The sequence below is a fragment of the Elephantulus edwardii genome, unplaced genomic scaffold (genome assembly GCF_000299155.1).
Source record: "Elephantulus edwardii isolate Elephantulus edwardi_28Jun2011 unplaced genomic scaffold, EleEdw1.0 scaffold00048, whole genome shotgun sequence".
Classification (NCBI taxonomy): domain Eukaryota; kingdom Metazoa; phylum Chordata; class Mammalia; order Macroscelidea; family Macroscelididae; genus Elephantulus; species Elephantulus edwardii.
In genome coordinates, this window is record NW_006399798.1 from 850,523 (window position 1) to 870,383 (window position 19,861).

General features: G+C 65.9%; 2 protein-coding genes across 2 annotated transcripts; both read left to right on the plus strand.

Moving 5' to 3' along the window:
* Window positions 1-3,848: 3,848 nt before the first annotated feature.
* LOC102855599 (spidroin-2-like) lies at window positions 3,849-4,856 on the plus strand. Its single transcript, XM_006886309.1, has one exon. It carries the CDS (start codon window positions 3,849-3,851, stop codon window positions 4,854-4,856), a length of 1,008 nt encoding a protein of 335 aa, XP_006886371.1.
* A 1,449-nt stretch (window positions 4,857-6,305) lies between these two features.
* On the plus strand, window positions 6,306-19,624 carry FASN (fatty acid synthase). Its single transcript, XM_006886128.1, has 40 exons — window positions 6,306-6,432; window positions 6,876-7,028; window positions 7,565-7,738; window positions 7,845-8,045; window positions 8,172-8,294; window positions 8,372-8,487; window positions 8,565-8,699; window positions 8,965-9,424; window positions 9,532-9,719; window positions 9,887-10,076; window positions 10,258-10,352; window positions 10,441-10,575; window positions 10,692-10,895; window positions 11,086-11,201; window positions 11,496-11,668; window positions 11,770-11,961; window positions 12,037-12,117; window positions 12,235-12,414; window positions 12,496-12,666; window positions 12,740-12,943; window positions 13,025-13,329; window positions 13,456-13,824; window positions 14,008-14,172; window positions 14,247-14,359; window positions 14,460-14,614; window positions 14,694-14,897; window positions 15,028-15,178; window positions 15,250-15,548; window positions 15,635-15,757; window positions 15,849-16,072; window positions 16,163-16,364; window positions 16,466-16,617; window positions 16,700-16,791; window positions 16,868-17,019; window positions 17,232-17,474; window positions 17,564-17,752; window positions 18,402-18,632; window positions 18,727-18,941; window positions 19,057-19,155; window positions 19,235-19,624. The coding sequence occupies exons 1-40, from the start codon at window positions 6,306-6,308 to the stop codon at window positions 19,622-19,624; spliced, it is 7,491 nt and encodes a 2,496-aa protein (XP_006886190.1).
* The last annotated feature ends 237 nt before the right edge of the window (window positions 19,625-19,861 follow it).

The following is a 19,861-nucleotide window of genomic DNA, read 5'->3' on the forward strand; positions in this document are numbered from 1 at the left end:
GGCCCCATGTGGGGCCTCCTGTTCACGTGCAGGAGGAAGGCCCACCCAGAGTGGGAGGGGCCCCCGTGTCCCAGGACAGGCCAAGGGAACCCCAGGAATACACCTGAGTCTGGGTGCCCCTTGAGGTAGATGAGCTCAAAACCCAAAAACACAGTGCCCAGAGGATTGGCCCCCCAGCCTGCCAGTCCACAGACACCATGCACCCATTTGGCCCCCCCGCCTGAGTGGAGTGAGCTGAGACTGCTCAGCAGGGAGCAAGCCATTGTCCACTCAGGACCAGGACCTGTGGGCTGAGGTGTTCATCAGAGCCCCAGGCAGGTAGCACAGGTGCCAGGTGGAAAGGGGCCCAGGACCTGAGAGCACAGTGACCAGTGATTCCCTGGGGCAGAGCTGTGGAGCTGTGGGTCCTGGGCCAGGACCACAGGGCTGCCCTGGGGCTGGCTCACCAAGGGCCATCAAGAGCATCACCCCGGGAATTGACTGAGGGGCCTGCGTCTGAGGTCCTCGGATCCCTGGTCTGAGGGGTCCAGGACTGAGGGTCCCTGGTCTAAGGTCATCAGGTCTGAAGGGCCCTGGGTCTGAGGGTCTCAGGTCTCAGGTCTGAGGGGCCCCCGAGTCTGAGGTCTGAGGGTCCCAAGTCAGAATGGTCAGAACAAAGCTGGTCCAGGAGAAAAGCTATCGTGTGCGATGGGTGGGAGCGTAGGTTCCCTGTGAAGCCTGGAGGAGCCTGGGGTCTCTTGGGGAGGAATTGGAGATGTAGAGAATAGGAGGCATTAGATCCTCTGAGGGGTACGGGGTTGTAGGAGCCCCAGGACCCTGCCCTCCTGTCTGGGACATCAGGTCCCCTGGCCTCCTGCCTCACTGGGTCCACGGGGCACCAGGGCACTGCTTGGTGAGACCACAGGGTGTATCCAGCCGGGGTTGGGACCGGTGGGCCTAGGCCAGGCCAGGCCTTGGAGTTTGGGACTAGTCTAATGCTGCCCACAAGACATAGACCCATCCTGGTCACTTAGATATCATGCTGGCCCGGTATGGCTGTCCACACACTGCTTGTGTGCCCAGCTGACCTGGCCTCAACCTGACCTTTGTCCTCTGGGGAACCCTTTTGATTACCCATCAACTGCCTGCCCAGTGTGACAACGCCCGGCCGCTCCTGCCAGCATGTTGCCAGGTGCCAGTGAAACCCATCTGTGGCCTGACTCTGGACCCTGTGCCCTGCACGGGACCTCAAGGGGCCTCGGCCTTGACTGCAAACCCAAGAGGGCATCCTGAGTGTCCTAAAGCCCCAAGCCCAGGCCCCCAGGCTGGCTGGGACACAGCTGCCCATTGCTGCATGGTCAGTGTGCTTTGTGTATTCATGACCGGGCACGTCTTCATCCCCAGCGCTGGGAGGACAGGGCCAGCCTTCACTGAAGCCAGGAGTGGCCTGGGAGCTCTATATTGTCCTTATTACAGAGGTAGCCGGGCGCTGCTCTTGGCCACATGGAGCCCTGCTGCCAGCCAGCAGCAAGTGGGCCTCGATGGGCCAGGTAGGCAAAGGGTGGGAGGAGGCAGAGAGGCAGGAGGAGGGAGAGAGAGAGAACAAGGCTCATACGCTCAAGGTGTGACAGCCAGAGAGACCTGTCCAGAGATGTGGCCACCCGTCAACCATTAACCAGGGCCCGAGAGACCTGAACAGCTGGGTGCAGAGCAGACACAGGCCAGTGTGGCCCTGGGAGGACACAGAGGTGGGCCTCCAGCTTGACCTGGCCAGCACGGCCTTCCTGCATGTGTGTGGAAGCCATCCAGCTTCCAGCTAAGCGTGCATCTCCTCTTTCCGCAGCAGAACAGCCGGTACCTAAGGCCACCATCAGCTTGGGCCACTCCCAGAGCCACACAAGCCACGGGAAGGTGGCCATTGAAGGGAAGAAGGTAGACGCCCAGCCCAAGCCCAGGCCCACCAGACTGCCTCGCTCTGTGAAGCCCAGAGGTCACAGCCAACCACCTCGGGTCCGTAACTACAATTTGAAGGACTGACCCTTGAGCCAGCCCCCTTCCTTGGCTCTGACCTGGGTGCTTGGGGTCTGCTTTCCCAAGTCACCAATGGGGGCACCAATCAAGATACTGCAGACTATGGACATGAACTGGGCAATAAGCACCAATAAAGCGCCCACAGAAAACCTGAGGGAGGGCTGTTTGTCCTCCTTGAGAAATGGCAACGTGGAGGTGTGTTCATGCATGTGTGCACGTGTGTGTGAACTCAGCCATATAGCCTCTACCACATCACCACTCACACGTCCACATGCCAAATATTTCTGAGCCAGTGGCTGCGTCAGGTCAAGGGCCATCAAAACAAAAGTGGCGACACCTTCCCATCCACCCCTGTGGTCAGTGGTGAGCCCATCATCTGGCTGCCCAGGGCTGGTGTACACATGGACACTCCCAGCCTTTTGTCCCCACAAACGTACAGAACACTCCTCTCCCCAGGAGGACACCTATCCAGGAGCCCTAATGACACGTGCCAGCACATCCACTGCTCCCTGGGGCCAGCACTGGGCACTGCCCAGGAGCACTCTCTCTGTCCTCACCACCTGGGCCTGGCCTTGGGCAGGCTCACTGGGCACTCCTTCCAGGCCCAGACTTCCTACAGAGGCCTGTGGTGTGCACTGGGTTCCGGGCTCCCAACTGTAAGACGTGGCTCCGCTCCCAGGCAGACCCTGCCACCAGTCATCAAGCTCAGGGCAGAGGGGACCAGGCCGGGCTCCATCCTGCAGGCCCAGGCACTCGCTTCACCCGACGTTGGCTGTCTGCCTGCCTTGGGGAGCCCAGTGGGAATAGGCCTCACCCTCAGGACGTGAACACTACCTGCAGAGATAGGTTCACCCCGGAATGTGTGGAGTGTGGGCGGGGATGGGCTCCCCCCCAGGATGTGGGCACCAGAGGTGGACAGGTGTGCCGCAGGCTGCCCAGACACTTCAGTCCTCACACAGCGTGGGCACGGCTCTGCTGGGCAGGCAGGTGGTGCTGCTTGGCTCCATGGGTGTCTGGCGGCCTGCCTCCACAGGTGTGGCAGTTCCCAGGTGGACCATGTCCTGCAGCAGGCAGAGCCACGCGGCAAGGCCCCAGCCCTGCCCAGAACACAAAACCAAAGACCCCTGCCCTTGGATGGGCTCTCCCAGGGCCTGCAGAGTCCCATGGCTGCAGACCTTTACAGGAGCTCTGGCGGCCTAGTTTGCAGAGAGCTGCACTTCCAACCTAGACGTGCTATCTCTGGTGGTTCAAATCCACCCGCAGCTCTGGGAGAAAGATGGGCCAGCTGCCCCGCGTGACTTCCTGCCCGGGAAACCCAGCGGAGTCAGCTGCGAGGGACAGATCCAGGCAGCGAGTGCACTGGAGTCTGAAATCTCTGCAGGCGGGCGGGGGCGGAGGGCAGGCTCAGGCTGCCAACTTGGTTAGCCGTCGCACACTTCACTCTTGCCCAGAGGGCTCGTTCCCAGAACGGGCACCGGCCAGGAGGGGCCCCTCTCCTGGGCAACCTGAGCCCCCACCTGGGCACTCTCGCCGGCAGCGGGCCGTCTGCCCTCCGCTTCTTGAGACGGTGCCGCAGGAGTTACTGTGAGGGGGTGTGTGTGCTGTGAGTACGCTCGCGCACGTGGAGAAAATGGGCGGCCAGGCCGGCTCCTTTGTCCACTGCACAGGAAGCGAGCCTGTGGGTCGCCCGGCTGGCCCCTCTCCTCTGCCGGCCTCCAGGGAGCGACAGCTGGACAGGGGCGACGGATCTGCAGCGGCGGGAGGGCCAGAAGCCCCGCATTGAAGCCGCACCGCGGTGACCGGCAGTAACCCCGCTCGGGGCGCCCTCGGCCAGGTCAATGACCGCGCTCGCGCCGCGGGGCCCGCGCTCGCTCTGCGCACCCCCTCCCCGGCCCATCACCCTATCGCCTAGCAACGCCCCCTCGCGCGCCGTCATTGGACCAGCTAGCACGCCCCCGGCTCCCTATTGGCCGGGATGGAGACCCGGGCCACGCCCCGGCTCTGAGCAGCCAGCCGCGTGGAGCCCGGAGGCAAGCTCTTGTATGGGTCGGTCCCCGGTCACCCCTGCACACCCACGCCCCACTGCGCCCCACAGTGACCCCAGTGTGGCCCAAGTGCACCCAGCCCCCAAGAACCGCCCCCGCGGCGCCCGCGCACATGCAGCGGCAGACACGCGGGTGGACAGGGCGCGGGACGGGTCCGGCGCCCCAGGAGGATGCGGGCCGTGGGGGCGGGGACGGAAGTCGGGGGGCGGGGGACCAGACGCGTGTCCCCGCCCCCCCGGTGGCTCGCCCCTTGTCCCCAAGGACCCCCCCCAGCTGGCCCCCGTCCGTGCGCGTCCCCGAGCAGGGTCCCGGCGGCGGCGCGCACGGGGATCACCCCACTCTCCGCGGTGCGCCGGGCCCTGGGGCGCAGCCCCGACGCTCATTGGCCTGGGCGGCGCAGCCAAGCTGTCAGCCCATGTGGCGTGGCCGCCCGGGGATGGCCGCAGTTTAAATAGCGTCGGCGCCGAGCTAGAGGGAGCCAGAGAGAAAGGCGCCGCGGCCTCTGCTCCGCCCGCCTCCGCGCTCCATCCTTCCCTCCGCGCCGCCGCCGAGCGCTCGCCGCCCGCACCCGCCGCACCCGCCGCCCCGCAGGTACGAGCGGTCGGGCCCCGGGAAGGCCGGGCCCCAGGCGGAGCCGGGGATGGGGCCGCGCCGGGGGCTGGGGAAACCACGAGGCTGAGCGGTTGGGGACGGGGCTTGAGGACCACGAGGTTGGGGACAGAGCTGGGGCTGGGGGCCCACGAGGCAGGGAGGGCGGGCGTGCTCCACGAGGTTGGGGGGCCAGGACCGGCGGAATGGTGAAACCCCAAAGCCGGTGAGTTTCCGTGCCAGGACCACAGGGCCCGAGGCGGGAGGGGAGGACGCAGCTTGGACCTGGCGGGGGGCACCTCTAGGCCCAGGCAGGAGATCGAACGCGATCAGAGCCTGGCTGGGCCTAGTTGGGGGGGATGATGGAGCTGGGGTTGTGGAACCTCCAGGTTGGGGGTTCGGATACAGAGCCGGGACCAAGGAGATGATGCGGTTGGGCTAAAGGACTTCGGGTCGGGGCCTCCGCGGAAACGCTGCCATTCCTCTGGTCCGGCCGCCAGACTGCTCTTATCGGACCGCGGGGGGCCCCTGGCCGACGACCCCCTCGCCGGCCGGGGCAGGTGACCGGCGCTGGGGAGGGAGGGGCGCAGGCGCACGCCGGGCAGGCCACGAACAGCCATCTTGGCGGGAGCAGGCCGGGCGCCCAGGACCCCCGGGGATGGAGGATCCCCCCGGCACCGCTCCCTCAGGCACACCGAGACCCTCGCTGGGGGGTGGGGGCGTCATTTCCGAATCGGCTGGGGCTGGGGGAGGGTCCTATCATGTGAGCGCAGCTCCAGACGCGACCGCCCCCTCCCCACCCCGCCCCCACCTCGGCCGGTGCTTGTGGACTTCCCGCCCCTGCGCCTGGGGAGGGGCCGGCGCCCGGATCCCACCCTCCGGCCGGAGCCACCCGGCTTGAATAGCAAGTCGCCGCTCGGCCACTCGCGGCCCTGGGCAGACTTGGCCCTGGACCCGGGGTGGGGGATGCCCTGGGGGCGCTTGGCCACCCCTGTCCCTTCGCCGCCCTGGGAAAGACCCCGGGTGGGGGCGGGGTGAGGACGGGTTGGGGGTGGGGCGGACGTTGGCTGTGGGCTCCTCTAAGGAAGGCGCAGGGCCACCCCTGGGCTTGTCCCCTCCTGAGTGGCCCACTTGGCAAACCCCACTTTCTTAGATCCTATCTTGGGGCTGGCAGGCATTGACGGGCAGGGGACTGGCCTACAGCCTCGGTGTCAGTGGACCCAGCTAGAGGGGCCGGACTGGCTGGGTCAGTCTCAGTGGGGGCAGAAGCCTCCTGTCCCCCACGGGCCTGAGGGTTTGGTACCCTGCCAGTTCCTTTCAGGCTCCGGGTGCTTACCCAGGCAGAAGGCACAGGCGTGGGCAGCCCAAGGGTTGGTTCGGTTGAGCCCAGCCCCAGGGCAGCCCCTTGCCGCACTTGGTCAGGAGCTGCGGCCCAGGGGAACAGCGGTGGTGGCCTCTGCACCCCTCACAGGTCCCTCAGCCTAGAATCGCCAGCTCTTTGATCAGCAGCCCCGTCCCCATTCTGAAACCGCCGGTGGCCCTTGGGCTGGCGCGTGTGGATAGTCACTGAAGCAGAGGCGGGTGGCCTGGGCTCAGCAGGTGGGGTGGGCAGCCGGTTCTTGCCAGCCCTCACGTGTGTCCCTCCCAACCTCAGACGGAGTCATGGAGGACGTGGTCATAGCTGGCATGTCCGGGAAACTCCCGGAGTCTGAGAACATTCAGGAATTCTGGGACAACCTGATCGGTGGTGTGGACATGGTGACAGAGGATGACCGGAGGTGGAAGGCCGGTGAGTGGGCAGCCAGGTGGCAGGGCTGCCAGATCCCCAAGCGAGGCGAGCCGGAGTGGAGGTGGCCTCCCGGCGGCTAGCCTGACCCAGATGTCCCAACCGTCAGATAAGACTCGCAGGCCCACTTTCAGGAAGCCAGCTGACTCACCCCACCCCAGTCGAGTGGCTTTACCTGATCTGCAGGTGTGAGTCAGCTCAGCAGAGCGGGAGTGGCAGGCCAGTGGGGGGTCTCTGGCCAGCTTGGGAGTGCCTGCCCCTCTGGGGGTCACTCCAGGGGCCCAAGGTGGCCCAGAGGGGCTGTGAGGGTTCTGATGCCCACAGACCTCATGGAGTTCTCCCTACCTGGCCTTGTCCTCCCTGGCTGGGACCTGGGTCCTGGACCCTGACCTCTTGGGACCCTGGACCTGCCTGGAGGAATAACCTGTGCGTCCCCTCCCCACCAGGGCTCTACGGCCTCCCCCGGCGGTCCGGGAAGCTCAAGGACCTGTCCAAGTTCGACGCCTCCTTCTTTGGCGTCCACCCCAAGCAAGCGCACACCATGGATCCCCAGCTCCGGCTGCTGTTAGAGGTCACATACGAGGCCATGGTGGATGCAGGTGGGCAGCTCAGCGGGAGATGCAGGGGTGAGGTGCCTTGTACACTCGGTGTCCTTCCTCACCGTATCAGCAGAGGCAGGGAGAGCACACAGGCTGCCGGAGCAGGAGTGTCCTTCCCTCGTGTGGCCCCACCTGTGGCTTTGTGCTCTCTGCCCTACAAGGGGCTAGGGCTGGTTTGGACGGGACTTCGAGGAGGAGGGCTGCAGCTCCTTCCTGTTTGGTGCTGTCCTCTCAGCCCCAGGGGCGTGGCAGGGCCCCTCCCCAGGGCCCAGGCGGCCTGGCCTGATCCTGGACACTCAGCCTTTGTCTCTCTGGCTTACCGGCCCTCAGCACTGCCCTTGCAGTTCGGTGCTCATTGGCCGGCAGGTCCTCCCGACCAGGCCTGTGGCCCCTTGGTCACTAGCACCCTTCCTCTGAGGCCCGTCCCCACCCAAGGCCTGCAGCCCACTCACACCTGCTCCCTTCCATGGCTGGGTGGTGGGTGTGCGTGCTGGGCACTGTCCAGCTTTGTGGGGCCTGACCTCAGCTTCCGACAGGCATCAACCCAGGCTCGCTGCGTGGTACCAGTACTGGAGTCTGGGTGGGTGTGAGCGGCTCCGAGGCATCTGAGGCCCTGAGCCGGGACCCCGAGACCCTCCTGGGCTACAGCATGGTGGGCTGCCAGAGGGCCATGATGGCCAACCGCTTGTCCTTCTTCTTTGACTTCACGGGTGAGTGGCTGCCGCACGGGGCTGTGGAGCCGGACCCTGGGACACCTGGGGGCTCAGCGGCCATCGGTGTTGGGCCCGGCTTGGTGCTCACAGCCCCTCCCTGCAGGGCCCAGCATTGCCCTGGACACGGCCTGCTCGTCCAGCCTGCTGGCCCTGGAGAGCGCCTTCCAGGCTATCCGCAGCGGGAAGTGCCCAGCGGCCATCGTGGGCGGCATCAATCTTCTGCTCAAGCCCAACACCTCTGTGCAGTTTCAGAAGCTGGGCATGCTGAGCCCTGACGGTGCCTGCAAATCCTTCGACGAGGCTGGTGGGTACCATGGCACCAGCCAGGCGGGCAGCGGGAGCAGTACGGGGCATAGGCACTAGCCAGGACGGGCTGCAGGGCAGCACGGGGCGATGTCTGGGCCTCTGAGGTCCCTCTGCACCCGCACAGGGAATGGCTACTGTCGCTCGGAGGCTGTGGTGGTTGTCCTGCTCACCAAGAGGTCGCTGGCCAAGAGGGTGTACGCCACCATCCTCAACGCGGGCACCAACACAGACGGTTACAAGGAGCAAGGTAGGCTGGGGCCAGTGGGGCCGGGGGCAGCGGGACCCCTGCGCTCTGAGACCACGGTACGAGGGCCTTCTTCCTAGGTGTGACCTTCCCCTCCGGAGAGGCTCAGGAACGCCTCATCCGCTCACTGTACGAGCCAGCCGGCTTGGCTCCCGAGTCCCTGGAGTACATCGAAGCCCACGGCACGGGCACCAAGGTGAGCCTCTGCGCCGGCCTGCCCCACGCAGCCCTGTGGAGGCAGCGGGCAGCCCTGTGACTCTGTGTCCTCTGCAGGTGGGCGACCCCCAGGAGCTGAACAGCATCACCAGAGCCTTGTGCTCCTCCCGCCAGAGCCCACTGCTGATCGGGTCCACTAAGTCCAACATGGGTCACCCTGAACCTGCGTCGGGGCTCGCGGCCCTGATCAAGGTGGGCTGTGGGGCCGGGGAAGGGACGGCCTGCCCATCCCAAGCCTGCTGACCGTGGTGGGCAGAGCCATGGCACAGGCTCCTGGAGGGACCACCCACAGCCCGCCAGCAACCTCGCTGGAGAGGGGACAGGCGCTGGGCGCATGGGCAGCCCAGGTCCTGTGTCCTGCAGGCCTTGTGTGTGGTCACAGCTGCCAGGGCCCTGCCTGTGACTTGGGATGAGGTGGGCTGAGCTGACCCCTCACTCTCATCCTGGCCACCCGCAGGTGCTGCTGTCCCTCGAGCATGGAGTGTGGGCCCCTAACCTGCACTTCCACACCCCTAACCCCGATATCCCAGCCCTGCGGGATGGGCGGCTGCAGGTGGTGGACCAGCCTCTTCCCGTCAGGGGTGGCAACGTGGGCATCAACTCCTTCGGCTTCGGGGGCTCCAACGTGCACATCATCCTGCAGCCCAACCCTGTACAGCCCCCCACATCTGCCCCGCCCACCCTGCCCTGGCTGCTGCAGGCCAGCGGACGCACACCCGAGGCGGTCCAGAGGCTGCTGGACCAGGGCCGGGCGCACAGCCAGAACCTGGCCTTCCTTAGCATGCTCAACGCGATCGCCACCACCCCCACCACCTCCATGCCTTTCCGCGGCTACGCCGTGCTTGGCGGCCAGGACGGCGCCCGTGATGTGCAGCAGGTGCCAGTCGGTGGCCGCCAGCTCTGGTTCATCTGCTCCGGTGAGCACCTCTGTCCTGACCGCCGGCCCCCGCGGGCTCGGGCACATGGTGGCGCGGGGTAGAGCAGAGCAGGCCCCGGCCTGGCCCTGACCGCTGGCCCCCTGCAGGCATGGGCACGCAGTGGCGCGGGATGGGGCTGAGCCTCATGCGTCTGGACAGCTTCCGAGAGTCCATCCTGCGCTCGGACGAAGCCGTGAAGCCGTTCGGGCTGAAGGTGTCGGAGCTGCTGCTGCACACAGACGAGAGCACGTTCGATGACATCGTTAACGCCTTCGTCAGCCTCACAGCCATCCAGGTGTGCGGCCCTGAGGACCAGGGTGGGCCCCGAGTGCTGCCTGGGGGTGAGGGCCACAGGGAGCCCCGGGTGCTAGAGCTTCAGGTCCCAGAATGCGCCCGGTGTGGGGTGTGGGGCCATACGGGGCAAGGGAAGCGCCTGGCCAGCTCCCTGTTTCTCGTTCCCAGATCGCGCTCCTTGACTTGCTGATGGCCATGGGTCTGCGTCCAGATGGTATCATCGGACACTCGCTGGGTGAGGTGGCCTGCGGCTATGCCGACGGCTGCCTGACCCAGGAGGAGGCAGTGCTGATGGCCTACTGGAGGGGCCAGTGCATCAAGGAGTCGGACATCCCGCCGGGCGCCATGGCCGCTGTGGGTGCGTGTCTGCCTAGGGTGCTGCCTGGATGTCCATGGGGAGAGGGCCAGGGCTGTGGACTTGGCCTGCCACGCACAGGGGTGTTATCATGGGGCTCCAGACAGAGTAGTTCAGTGGGGTTCAGGGAGCCTGTCAAGGAGGCGGGTGTCATTTCCATGGTCATTCCTCCCCCCCACTACAGGCCTGTCCTGGGCCGAGTGCAAGCAGCGCTGCCCCCCTGGCGTCGTGCCCGCCTGCCACAACTCTGAAGACACGGTCACCATCTCGGGGCCTCAGGTGAGCTCCCCAGCCCCTGGGGTGTCCGGGGGCCCTGGGGCACTGCTGCCCGCGGGTGCTGGGCTCACCTGGGTGACCATCTCTGCAGGCGGCCGTGGCTGAGTTTGTGGAGCAGCTCAAGCAGGAGGGTGTGTTCGCTAAGGAGGTGCGCACGGGCGGCATGGCCTTCCACTCGTACTTCATGGAGTCCATCGCGCCCACGCTGCTGGAGGCCCTCAGAAAGGTGGGAGCCGGCCGCCTGGCGTGGCTGGGGGTGCAGGTCTCCTGAGGGCTGGTGGGGGCTGCCTGTGTGGAGTAGGGGCCCACTGCTGAGTCGATGGTGTTGTGTCGGCATCACAGGTCATCCGGCAGCCGCAGCCGCGCTCCCCCCGCTGGCTCAGCACGTCCATCCCCGAGGCCGAGTGGCAGGGCAGCCTGGCGCGCACCGCGTCTGCCGAGTACAGCGTCAACAACCTCGTGAGCCCCGTGCTGTTCCAGGAGGCGCTGCGCCACATCCCTGAGAACTCTGTGGTCCTGGAGATAGCACCCCATGGCCTGCTGCAGGTGAGGGAGCAGGGCTGCGGGGGACGGGAGAGGGGATGGGAGAGGGAGGAGGGCTGGGGGGACGGGACAGGGAGGAGGGCTGGGGCAAAAGACAGGAGGATGAGGCAACCAGGGGCAGGAGCAGGGAGCCTTGAGGGGCGCCCTCTGGTAGGGGAGCAGGTGTGTGCAGCCAGCTGCGGTCTCCCCTCAGGCTGTGCTGAAACGAGGCCTCAAGTCCAGCTGCACCATCGTCCCCCTCATGAAGAAGGACCACAGGGACAACCTGGAGTTCTTCCTCACCAACGTGGGCAAGCTGCACCTCTCGGGGTGAGGCTGACCCACTGACGGCCCCCACAGGGCGGGATCTCGCTTGGGGCTGGAGTCCCCCAGGGCAGGGCCCCCACGCTGCAGGTCCTCCCCTGGGAGTGCTGCATTCTGCAGGTCCACACAGGTGCCGGGTCCTCCACTCAGCCCAGGAGGTGACCATGGGGTTTGTGTGTGAGAGCTCAGCTCACTAACTGGGGTCCCCTGGGCAAGGTACTTGTGGGGTCTTGATGGAAAGGTCCTGGGCCTGTGGCTCCCAGTGCCCCACTGTGTTCTCACGGGTCCCCCCTCCTCCAGCATTGACGTCAACCCCTGCGGCCTCTTCGCACCAGTGGCGTTCCCAGCCCCCCGGGGCACCCCGCTCGTCTCCCCCCTCATCGAATGGGACCACAGCCAGACCTGGGACGTCCCTGCTGCAGAGCACTTTCCCAGCGGCTCCAGCTCCTCCTCTGCTACGATTTATAACATCGGTGCGGCCGGGAGGACCAGGCGGGCCGGGAGGGAGGCGGGCAGCGAGGAGCGGGCCAGGCAGGTGGGTAGTGAGTGGCGGCTAAGGCCATGTTTGCTGCAGACACCAGCCCCGAGTCCCCTGACCACTACCTGCTGGACCACTGCATCGATGGGCGTGTCCTCTTCCCTGCCACCGGCTACCTCTGCCTGGTCTGGAAGACGCTGGCCCGCGCCCTGGGCCTGGTCATGGAGCAGATGCCTGTGGTATTTGAAGACGTAACCCTGCACCAGGCCACCATCATACCTAAGACAGGTGAGGTGGAGAGCGAGGGGCTGAGAGGACGTGGCCGGGGGTGAGGCTGTGCTGACCACTCTCCATTCCCTGCAGGCACTGTGTCCCTGGAGGTGCGGCTCCTGGAGGCCTCGTGCGCCTTCGAGGTGTCTGAGAATGGCAACCTCATTGTGAGCGGTGAGCAGCACTGGCTGGAGATGTGCACGGGGGCTGCCACGGGGTGAGGGGGTGAGGGGATGGGCCTGGTGCTGAGTGGCTGCGGCCCTAAGACCACCTCCCACTGGACACACGCAGGAAAGGTGTCCCAGTGGGAGAACCCTGACCCCAGGCTCTTCGACAACCATGACGGCCTGGCCACCGCTGACCCCCAAGCCACATTCCGCCTGACGCAGGGTGACGTGTACAAGAAGCTGCGGCTGTCTGGCTATGACTACGGCCCCTATTTCCAGGGCATCCTGGAGACCAGTCTTGAAGGTAAGTCAGCGTGGACGCTGACCACGACCCCTGGTCACAGGGAGCCAGGCCAGTGGGCAAGCATGACACTCCTCCCCGCAGGTACTTCAGGCAAGCTGCGGTGGAACAACAACTGGATCACCTTCCTGGACGCCATGCTGCAGATGGTGGTCCTGGGCCCCAGCCAGCGCACCCTGCTTCTGCCCACCCGGATTGGCGCCCTCCACATTGACCCAGCCACCCACCTGAAGAGGCTGAAGGATGAGGCCCAAGGTAGCCCTGCGTCCACACCGCCGCCGCCCCTCACTGCCCCCTGGCAGTGCCCTCACCACCCTGTCCCCGACAGCGGTCGACGTGGTGGTGAACCACTCCCTGAGCCGTACAGTGGCAGGCGGAGCCCTCTTCTCGTGGCTGCACACCTCCATGGCCCCTCGGCGCCAGCAGGACCACCTGGCCCCCGTCCTCGAGAAGTTCTGCTTCTCGCCGTACCTGGAGACCAACTGCCTGGCGGCTGACACACGTCTGCAGGAGGAGCTGCAGCTGTGCTCAGGTGAGGCCCCCGCCTGCCTGGCCCTGCCACCTGTCCACCTGCTTGCCTGCCCGCCTTCAGCACCCACCTCTCTGTTCCCAGGCCTGGCACAGAAGCTACAGGCCAAGGTGACCCAGCAGGGGCTAAAGATGGCCGTGCCTGGACTGGGTGGTGCCTCAGCCCCCCGAGACCCCCCGCAGCACGGCCTGGCCCGACTGCTGGCTGCGGCCTGTCAGCTCCAGATCAACGGGAACCTACAGCTGGAGCTGGGCCCCGTGCTGGCCCAGGAGCGCCTCCTGCTGGCCGATGATCCCCTGCTGGCCGGCCTCCTGGACGCGTCCACCCTCAAAGCCTGCGTAGACACGGCCCTGGAGAACTTGAGTGGGACGCGGATGAAGGTGGTGGAGGTGAGCATGTGTTGGCACTTTGTTGGGAGGTTCTCATGTCCGGTGACCATCCGGCATGGACACCTGGGGGTGGCAGGGCCACCTGCAGATCGGTTGGGCACGTGAACTCAGGAAGCTGTCCCCCAGGTGCTGGCTGGTGAGGGCCACCTGTACGCCCGCATCCCAGGGATGCTCAACACTCAGCCCATGCTGTGGCTGGACTACACGGCCACTGACCGCCCCCAGGCCCTGAAGGCCGCCCAAGCCCAGCTGCAACAATACAGCGTAGCCCAGGCCCAGTGGGACCCCTTGGAGCCTGCACCCAGCAGCCTGGGCTCAGCTGACCTCCTGGTGTGCAACTGTGCAGTGGCCACCCTTGGGGACCCAGCCGCCGCCCTGGGCAACATGGTGGCCGCCCTCAAGGAGGGGGGCTTCCTGCTGCTGCACTCGCTGCTTCCGGGGCACACGTTGGGGGAGACCATGGCCTTCCTCACCGCAGCTGACCTCTTGAGCCAGGTGCCGGGGGCTGTGGGGGGCTGGGCACCGAGGTTGAGGGCTGCGGGGGCCTGGGCACAGGGGTTGGAGGCTGCGGGGGGTCGGGCACCAGGGTTGGGGGCTACGGGGGGCTGGGCACAGGGCTTGGGGGCTACGGGGGGCTGGGCACTGCTCCAGCCATATTGATGACCCCACCTTCTGTAGGATGAGTGGGAAGCGCTCTTTGCCCGGGCCTCACTGCGCCTGGTGGGGCTGAAGCGGTCAGTCTACGGCTCTGTGCTCTTCCTGTGCCGCCGGCCGGCAGCCCTGGACAGCCCCATCTTCCTGTCTGTGGATGATACCAGCTTCCAATGGGTGAACTCGCTGAAGGTCAGACCCTGCCCCCTACCCCGGGGTGACTCCCCAGCGCCACCCAAGGCTGAGCCTTCCCCCGCCCCTTGCAGGACATTCTGGCTGAGGACTCTTCCAAGCCCGTGTGGCTAAGGGGCTCCTCCACCTCGGGCGTCGTGGGCCTGGTCAACTGTCTGCGCAAGGAGCCGGGTGGTCATCGCGTGAGGTGCACTAGCTCCCCCTTCACCCCTCTGCCCGCCCCTCTGCCTGCTCCCCCTGCCCACGCCCCACCTCCCTTTCCACCTCTCACTCGCTGCCGCCCACAGGTGCATCCTGGTGTCCAGTCTCACCCGCACAGCCCCTGTGCCCCCGGTGGACCCCAGCTCCCCTGAGCTGCAGAAGGTGCTCCAGGATGACCTGGTGATGAACGTGTACCGTGATGGCGCCTGGGGGGCCTTCCGACACTTTCCTCTTGAGCAAGGTGGGCCCCACGCTGCCCCACTCCCCACCCACTGACCTGGTGCCTGCCCAGCCCTGGTTAACTGTCCCCTGCCTCTCAGACAAGCCGGTGGAGCAGACAGAGCACGCTTTTGTGAACGTGCTGACCCGTGGGGACCTGTCCTCCATCCGCTGGGTCTGCTCGCCGCTGCGCCATGCTGCGCCCAGCACTCCCGGCTCCCAGCTGTGCCGCATCTACTATGCCTCACTTAACTTCCGAGACATCATGCTGGCCACGGGCAAGCTGCCCCCCGACGCCATCCCAGGTACCTGCTTGGCTGCTGGTGGGGAGGGGCTGGTCAGGGGCCAAGAGCAGGGTCAGTCTCGCTGAGATGAGGCAGGGAGCCCGGGGCCCTGAGCATGGGCTGCAGAGGACTCTTCCCCTCGTCTCCCCAGGGAAGTGGGCCGCTCGGGACTGCATGCTGGGTATGGAGTTCTCCGGCCGGGACGCCAGCGGCAAGCGTGTGATGGGGCTGGTGCCCGCTGAGGGCTTGGCCACTTCTGTCCAGCTGTCCCCTGACTTTCTCTGGGACGTACCCTCTGGCTGGTGAGTGTTGGGCTTCGGGGTGCCCAGGACCTCCTGCCTGGCAGGAGCTGACCACCCCTTCATGCCCCCAGGACCCTGGAGGAGGCAGCCTCGGTACCTGTGGTCTACACCACAGCCTACTACTCGTTGGTGGTGCGTGGGCGCATCCAGCGTGGTGAGACGGTGCTGGTGCACTCGGGCTCAGGCGGCGTGGGCCAGGCCGCCATCGCCATCGCCCTGAGCCTGGGATGTCGCGTCTTCACCACTGTGGGCTCAGCTGAGAAGCGTGCCTACCTGCGGGCCCGCTTCCCACAGCTCGAGGACAGCAGCTTCGCCAACTCCCGGGACACGTCCTTTGAGCAGCACGTGCTGCGGCACACGGCCGGACGGGGTGAGCATGGCGCCTGCCCGGGAGGGGCTGGGGAGGGCGTCCACTGGGCGATGGGCAGGCCCTGAGGACCCATGTCCTATCCCCAGGCGTCGACCTTGTCCTTAACTCCTTGGCGGAAGAGAAGCTGCAGGCCAGCGTGCGCTGCCTGGCCCAGCACGGCCGCTTCCTTGAGATCGGCAAGTTTGACCTGTCCAACAACCACGCACTCGGTGAGGCCTGGGGACGGCGGGCACGTGGGCTGGGGCCTGCTGACCAGACGGCAGGTGGACGGGCCCTGAGTGAGTGTTCCCCGACCCCCAGGCATGGCCGTCTTCCTGAAGAACGTCACGTTTCACGGCATCCTCCTGGATGCTCTCTTTGAGGATGCAAGTGCCGACTGGCGGGAGGTGGCAGAGCTGCTGCGGGCGGGCATCCGGGACGGTGTGGTGCAGCCCCTCAAGTGCACAGTGTTCCAGAAGGACCAGGTGGAGGACGCCTTCCGCTACATGGCGCAGGGCAAGCACATCGGCAAGGTGGTGGTGCAGGTGAGGTCACGCGTGGCCCGCGGGCTTGGGCACGGTCACTCTGCTGGCCGCCCGTGTACGGCTTCTGGAGCGAGCTGTGTCTGCCTTCAGGTGCAAGAGGAGGAGCAGGACATGGTGCTGCCAACGGCTCGGCCCACGTTGACCACGGCCATCTCCAAGACTTTCTGTCCCCCTCACAAGAGCTACATCATTGCCGGTGGCCTGGGTGGCTTCGGCCTGGAGTTGGCCCACTGGCTCGTGCTGCGAGGGGCCCAGAAGTTGGTGCTGACATCCCGCTCCGGGATCCGGACAGGTGGGTGTAAGAGGTGTGGTGACACGGGAGTCCCTGCCCTGGGTCTGCTAGCTGGGACTCCACATCCAGAGCGGTCAGTGAGGCCGCCGTTCATCCCACAGGCTACCAGGCCAAGCAGGTGCGAGAGTGGAGGCGCCAAGGTGTGCAGGTGCTGGTGTCAACCCTCAACGCCAGCTCCATGGAAGGTGCACGCGGCCTGATAGCTGAGGCCACACGGCTCGGGCCCGTCGGAGGTGTATTCAACCTGGCCATGGTGAGTGTGTCCCCTGGGTGCTGGGGCCTGGTGAGGCAAGGGGAGGCCTGGCCAGCTGGTGCTGAGGGGTCCTCTCCCCCAGGTGCTGAGAGACGCCATGCTGGAGAACCAGACGCCTGAGCTCTTCCAGGACGTGAACAAGCCCAAGTACAGCGGTACACTGAACCTGGACAGGTGAGCACACGTGGCCCCCCCGACAGGTCCGACCCCCTTGCCTGAGGCAGTTAGGGCTGACACCTCATACCTGCAGGGTGACTCGGGAGGCCTGCCCCGAGCTGGACTACTTCGTGGCCTTCTCCTCGGTGAGCTGTGGGCGTGGCAATGCCGGGCAGACCAACTATGGCTTTGCCAACTCCACCATGGAGCGTATCTGCGAACAGCGGCGTCATGATGGGCTCCCAGGTGTGCCGCCGGCCAGTCCCTGTCCACATTCCTCACCCCATGTCCTCGCCCCCACGCCTCCCCCCTGCCAGTGTCCACCCCCAGATCCTCACCCGACACACACCCAGCCCCTTAGCCCTGCACCCACATTGCACCACCAAACCCACACCAGCCCCCTCCCTCACCCCACCCCCTCCTCATCCTCTCCCTCTTCCTTCCTCACCCCCCCACAGGCCTTGCTGTGCAGTGGGGTGCCATTGGCGACGTGGGCATCGTCCTAGAGGCCATGGGCACTAACGACACAGTCATTGGCGGGACGTTGCCGCAGCGCATTGCGTCCTGCCTGGAGGTACTGGACCTGTTCCTGAACCAGCCACACCCCGTGCTCAGCAGCTTCCTGCTGGCCGAGAAGGCTGGGGTGCGTAGTGAGGGTGACAGCCAGCGGGACCTGGTAAAGGCCGTGGCACACATCCTGGGTGAGTGTGGCACGTCCTGGGGGCTAACTAGAACAGGCATGACCCAGCCCGCCCCACCGTGGCCCTGATGACCTAGCATGCCTCCCCAGGAATCCGAGATCTGGCTGCGGTCAGCCCGGACAGCTCACTGGCAGACCTGGGCCTGGACTCACTGATGGGCGTGGAGGTGCGGCAGACACTGGAACGTGAGCATGACCTGGTGCTGTCCATGCGGGAGGTGCGGCAGCTGACGCTCCGGAAGCTCCAGGAGCTGTCGTCACAGTCCACCACGGCGGACGGTGCGTGCTGGGCAGAGGGAGTCGGGGCCGGGCAGAGGGAGTGGTGCTGGGGGTCAGCGAAGGGGCCCTCGTGCTCCCAAGTTCCATGTGTGCCTCTCTGCGTCGTTCTGCGTGGCTGCGGCTGTGCCTCTGCACCCACACGAGTGCCAGGTCTGTACGTGGTCCCCGTGTACGTGCCTGTAAACGTTCCTTCGTATGCACGTTTGCAGGCTCATCTGTGTGTTTGTACACGGTTAGACACGTCACCACAGCAGTGTGTTCCCATCCTTGTCGTGTGTGTGCGTGTGCACTTGCATGCCTGTGTCTGTGTGCACTTGCATGTGTACCTGACCTTGAGTTTGCGCACACCTGCCTTCTGGGTGGCTCGGGTTTTTGCCTTGGTTTTTGCAGCTGTGTATGTTTGCACGTGTGCATCTGTTCATGCATGCACCTCCACGCGTGTGTCTGCGTAGCTGTTTGCCGTGTGTGCCGCGTGTGGTTTGGTACATACACGTGTGCTTAGCTCCGTTTGTGTGCATGTGTGCGGACCAGCACACCTCTCTTTACACGTTTGCTGTTAAGAGTGTGGACATGCATTTATACACCTGTCTACGAATGCCCGCTGCAAAACGCCAGCCAGCCAGCCTTCACGCAGCGCCTTTCCACACAGAGCTCGCCTCCAGGACCACGGCAAGTAACCAGGCGGCCAGGCAGGAGGCCCAGCTGAACCTGAGCGCACTGCTGGTGAACCCTGAGGCTCCGACGCTGACAAGACTCAACACGGTGCAGAGCTCCGAGCGGCCTCTCTTCCTCGTGCACCCCATCGAAGGCTCTCTCACCGTCTTCGGCAGTCTGGCTGCCCGGCTGAGCATCCCCACCTATGGCCTTCAGTGCACTCGAGGTGAGGCCGGGCGGGGCCTGGGGGAGGTGCAGGCAGGTGGGCCTGGGGTCCGGCCTGCCTGGCCCGCCGTGTCTGAATGTCTTGTGTCCCCCAGCTGCCCCCCTGGACAGCATCCAGAGCCTCGCTGCCTACTACGTGGACTGCATCCGGCAGGTGCAGCCTGAGGGACCCTACCGCATTGCCGGCTACTCCTACGGGGCCTGCGTGGCCTTCGAGATGTGCTCCCAGCTGCAGGCCCAGCAGGGACCTGCCCACAACAGCCTCTTCCTGTTTGATGGCTCCCATGCCTACGTGCTGGCCTACACCCAGGTGAGGGGCTGGCTGCCACCCTCCCAGGAGGGGGCTTGGTCACTGCCCAGCTTGGCCACCCGCTGCCCCCATCTCTGTGCCCAGCCTCCCACAGCCTGTGTCCCGCCCTCTGCAGAGCTACCGAGCCAAGATGACCCCAGGCTGTGAGGCCGAGGCTGAAACAGAGGCCATGTACTTCTTCCTGCAGCAGTTCACGGACACTGAGCACAGCAGGGTAGGCCCAGCGCCGGTCGAAGGGCAGGGTGGGTCCAGGGCTTGTCCATCCACGTCCCTCTGAGCACCTGTCCCCACAGCTGTTAGAAGCGCTGCTGCCGCTGAAGGACCTGGAGCAGCGTGTGGCTGCCACCGTGGACCTGATCACCCAGCGCCACCAGGGCATCGACCGGCAGGAGCTCAGCTTCGCCGCCTTCTCCTTCTACCACAAGCTGCGCGCGGCTGAGCAGTATGCGCCCAAGGCCAAGTACCACGGCAACGTGACCCTGCTGAGGGCCAAGGTCGGCAACGCCTACAGGGACGACCTAGGCGCCGACTACAACCTGTCGCAGGTGTGCGACGGCAAGGTGTCGGTGCACGTCGTGGAAGGTGACCACCGTACCCTGCTGGAGGGCAGCGGCCTGGAGACCGTTCTCAGCATCATGCACAGCTCCCTGGCCGAGCCACGAGTCAGCGTGCGGGAGGGCTAGCCGCCCCGTCCCACCCCGGCGCCGCCCCCTGCCGTGTGGGCTGCGGAGGGTCCTGCCGGTGGGACCCCGCCCCGCGGCCTGACCTTGGCTGCCAGGCTCCTGCCGCCTCCTCCACGCACAGCTGCCCGCGACTGTAAGAAGCAGGACCGCGGCTCCCCCAGGCAGCAGCCGGCCGACCCGGAGAGCCGTGTGGTCTGTGAAGGGTCCCGAGCCAGCCAAGTCTGTTCCGTGTGGATT

What these genes read in the sequence shown, in the direction of transcription:
- LOC102855599 (XM_006886309.1), top strand. Translation starts at nt 3,849, where the DNA reads ATGACCGCGCTCGCGCCGCGGGGCCCGCGCTCGCTCTGCGCACCCCCT.
- FASN (XM_006886128.1), top strand. Translation starts at nt 6,306, where the DNA reads ATGGAGGACGTGGTCATAGCTGGCATGTCCGGGAAACTCCCGGAGTCT. An exon ending in ACAGTCCACCACGGCGGACG is followed by an intron (nt 17,753 to 18,401) that starts GTGCGTGCTGGG and finishes CTTTCCACACAG; the next exon opens with AGCTCGCCTCCAGGACCACG. An exon ending in TGGCCTTCAGTGCACTCGAG is followed by an intron (nt 18,633 to 18,726) that starts GTGAGGCCGGGC and finishes TGTGTCCCCCAG; the next exon opens with CTGCCCCCCTGGACAGCATC.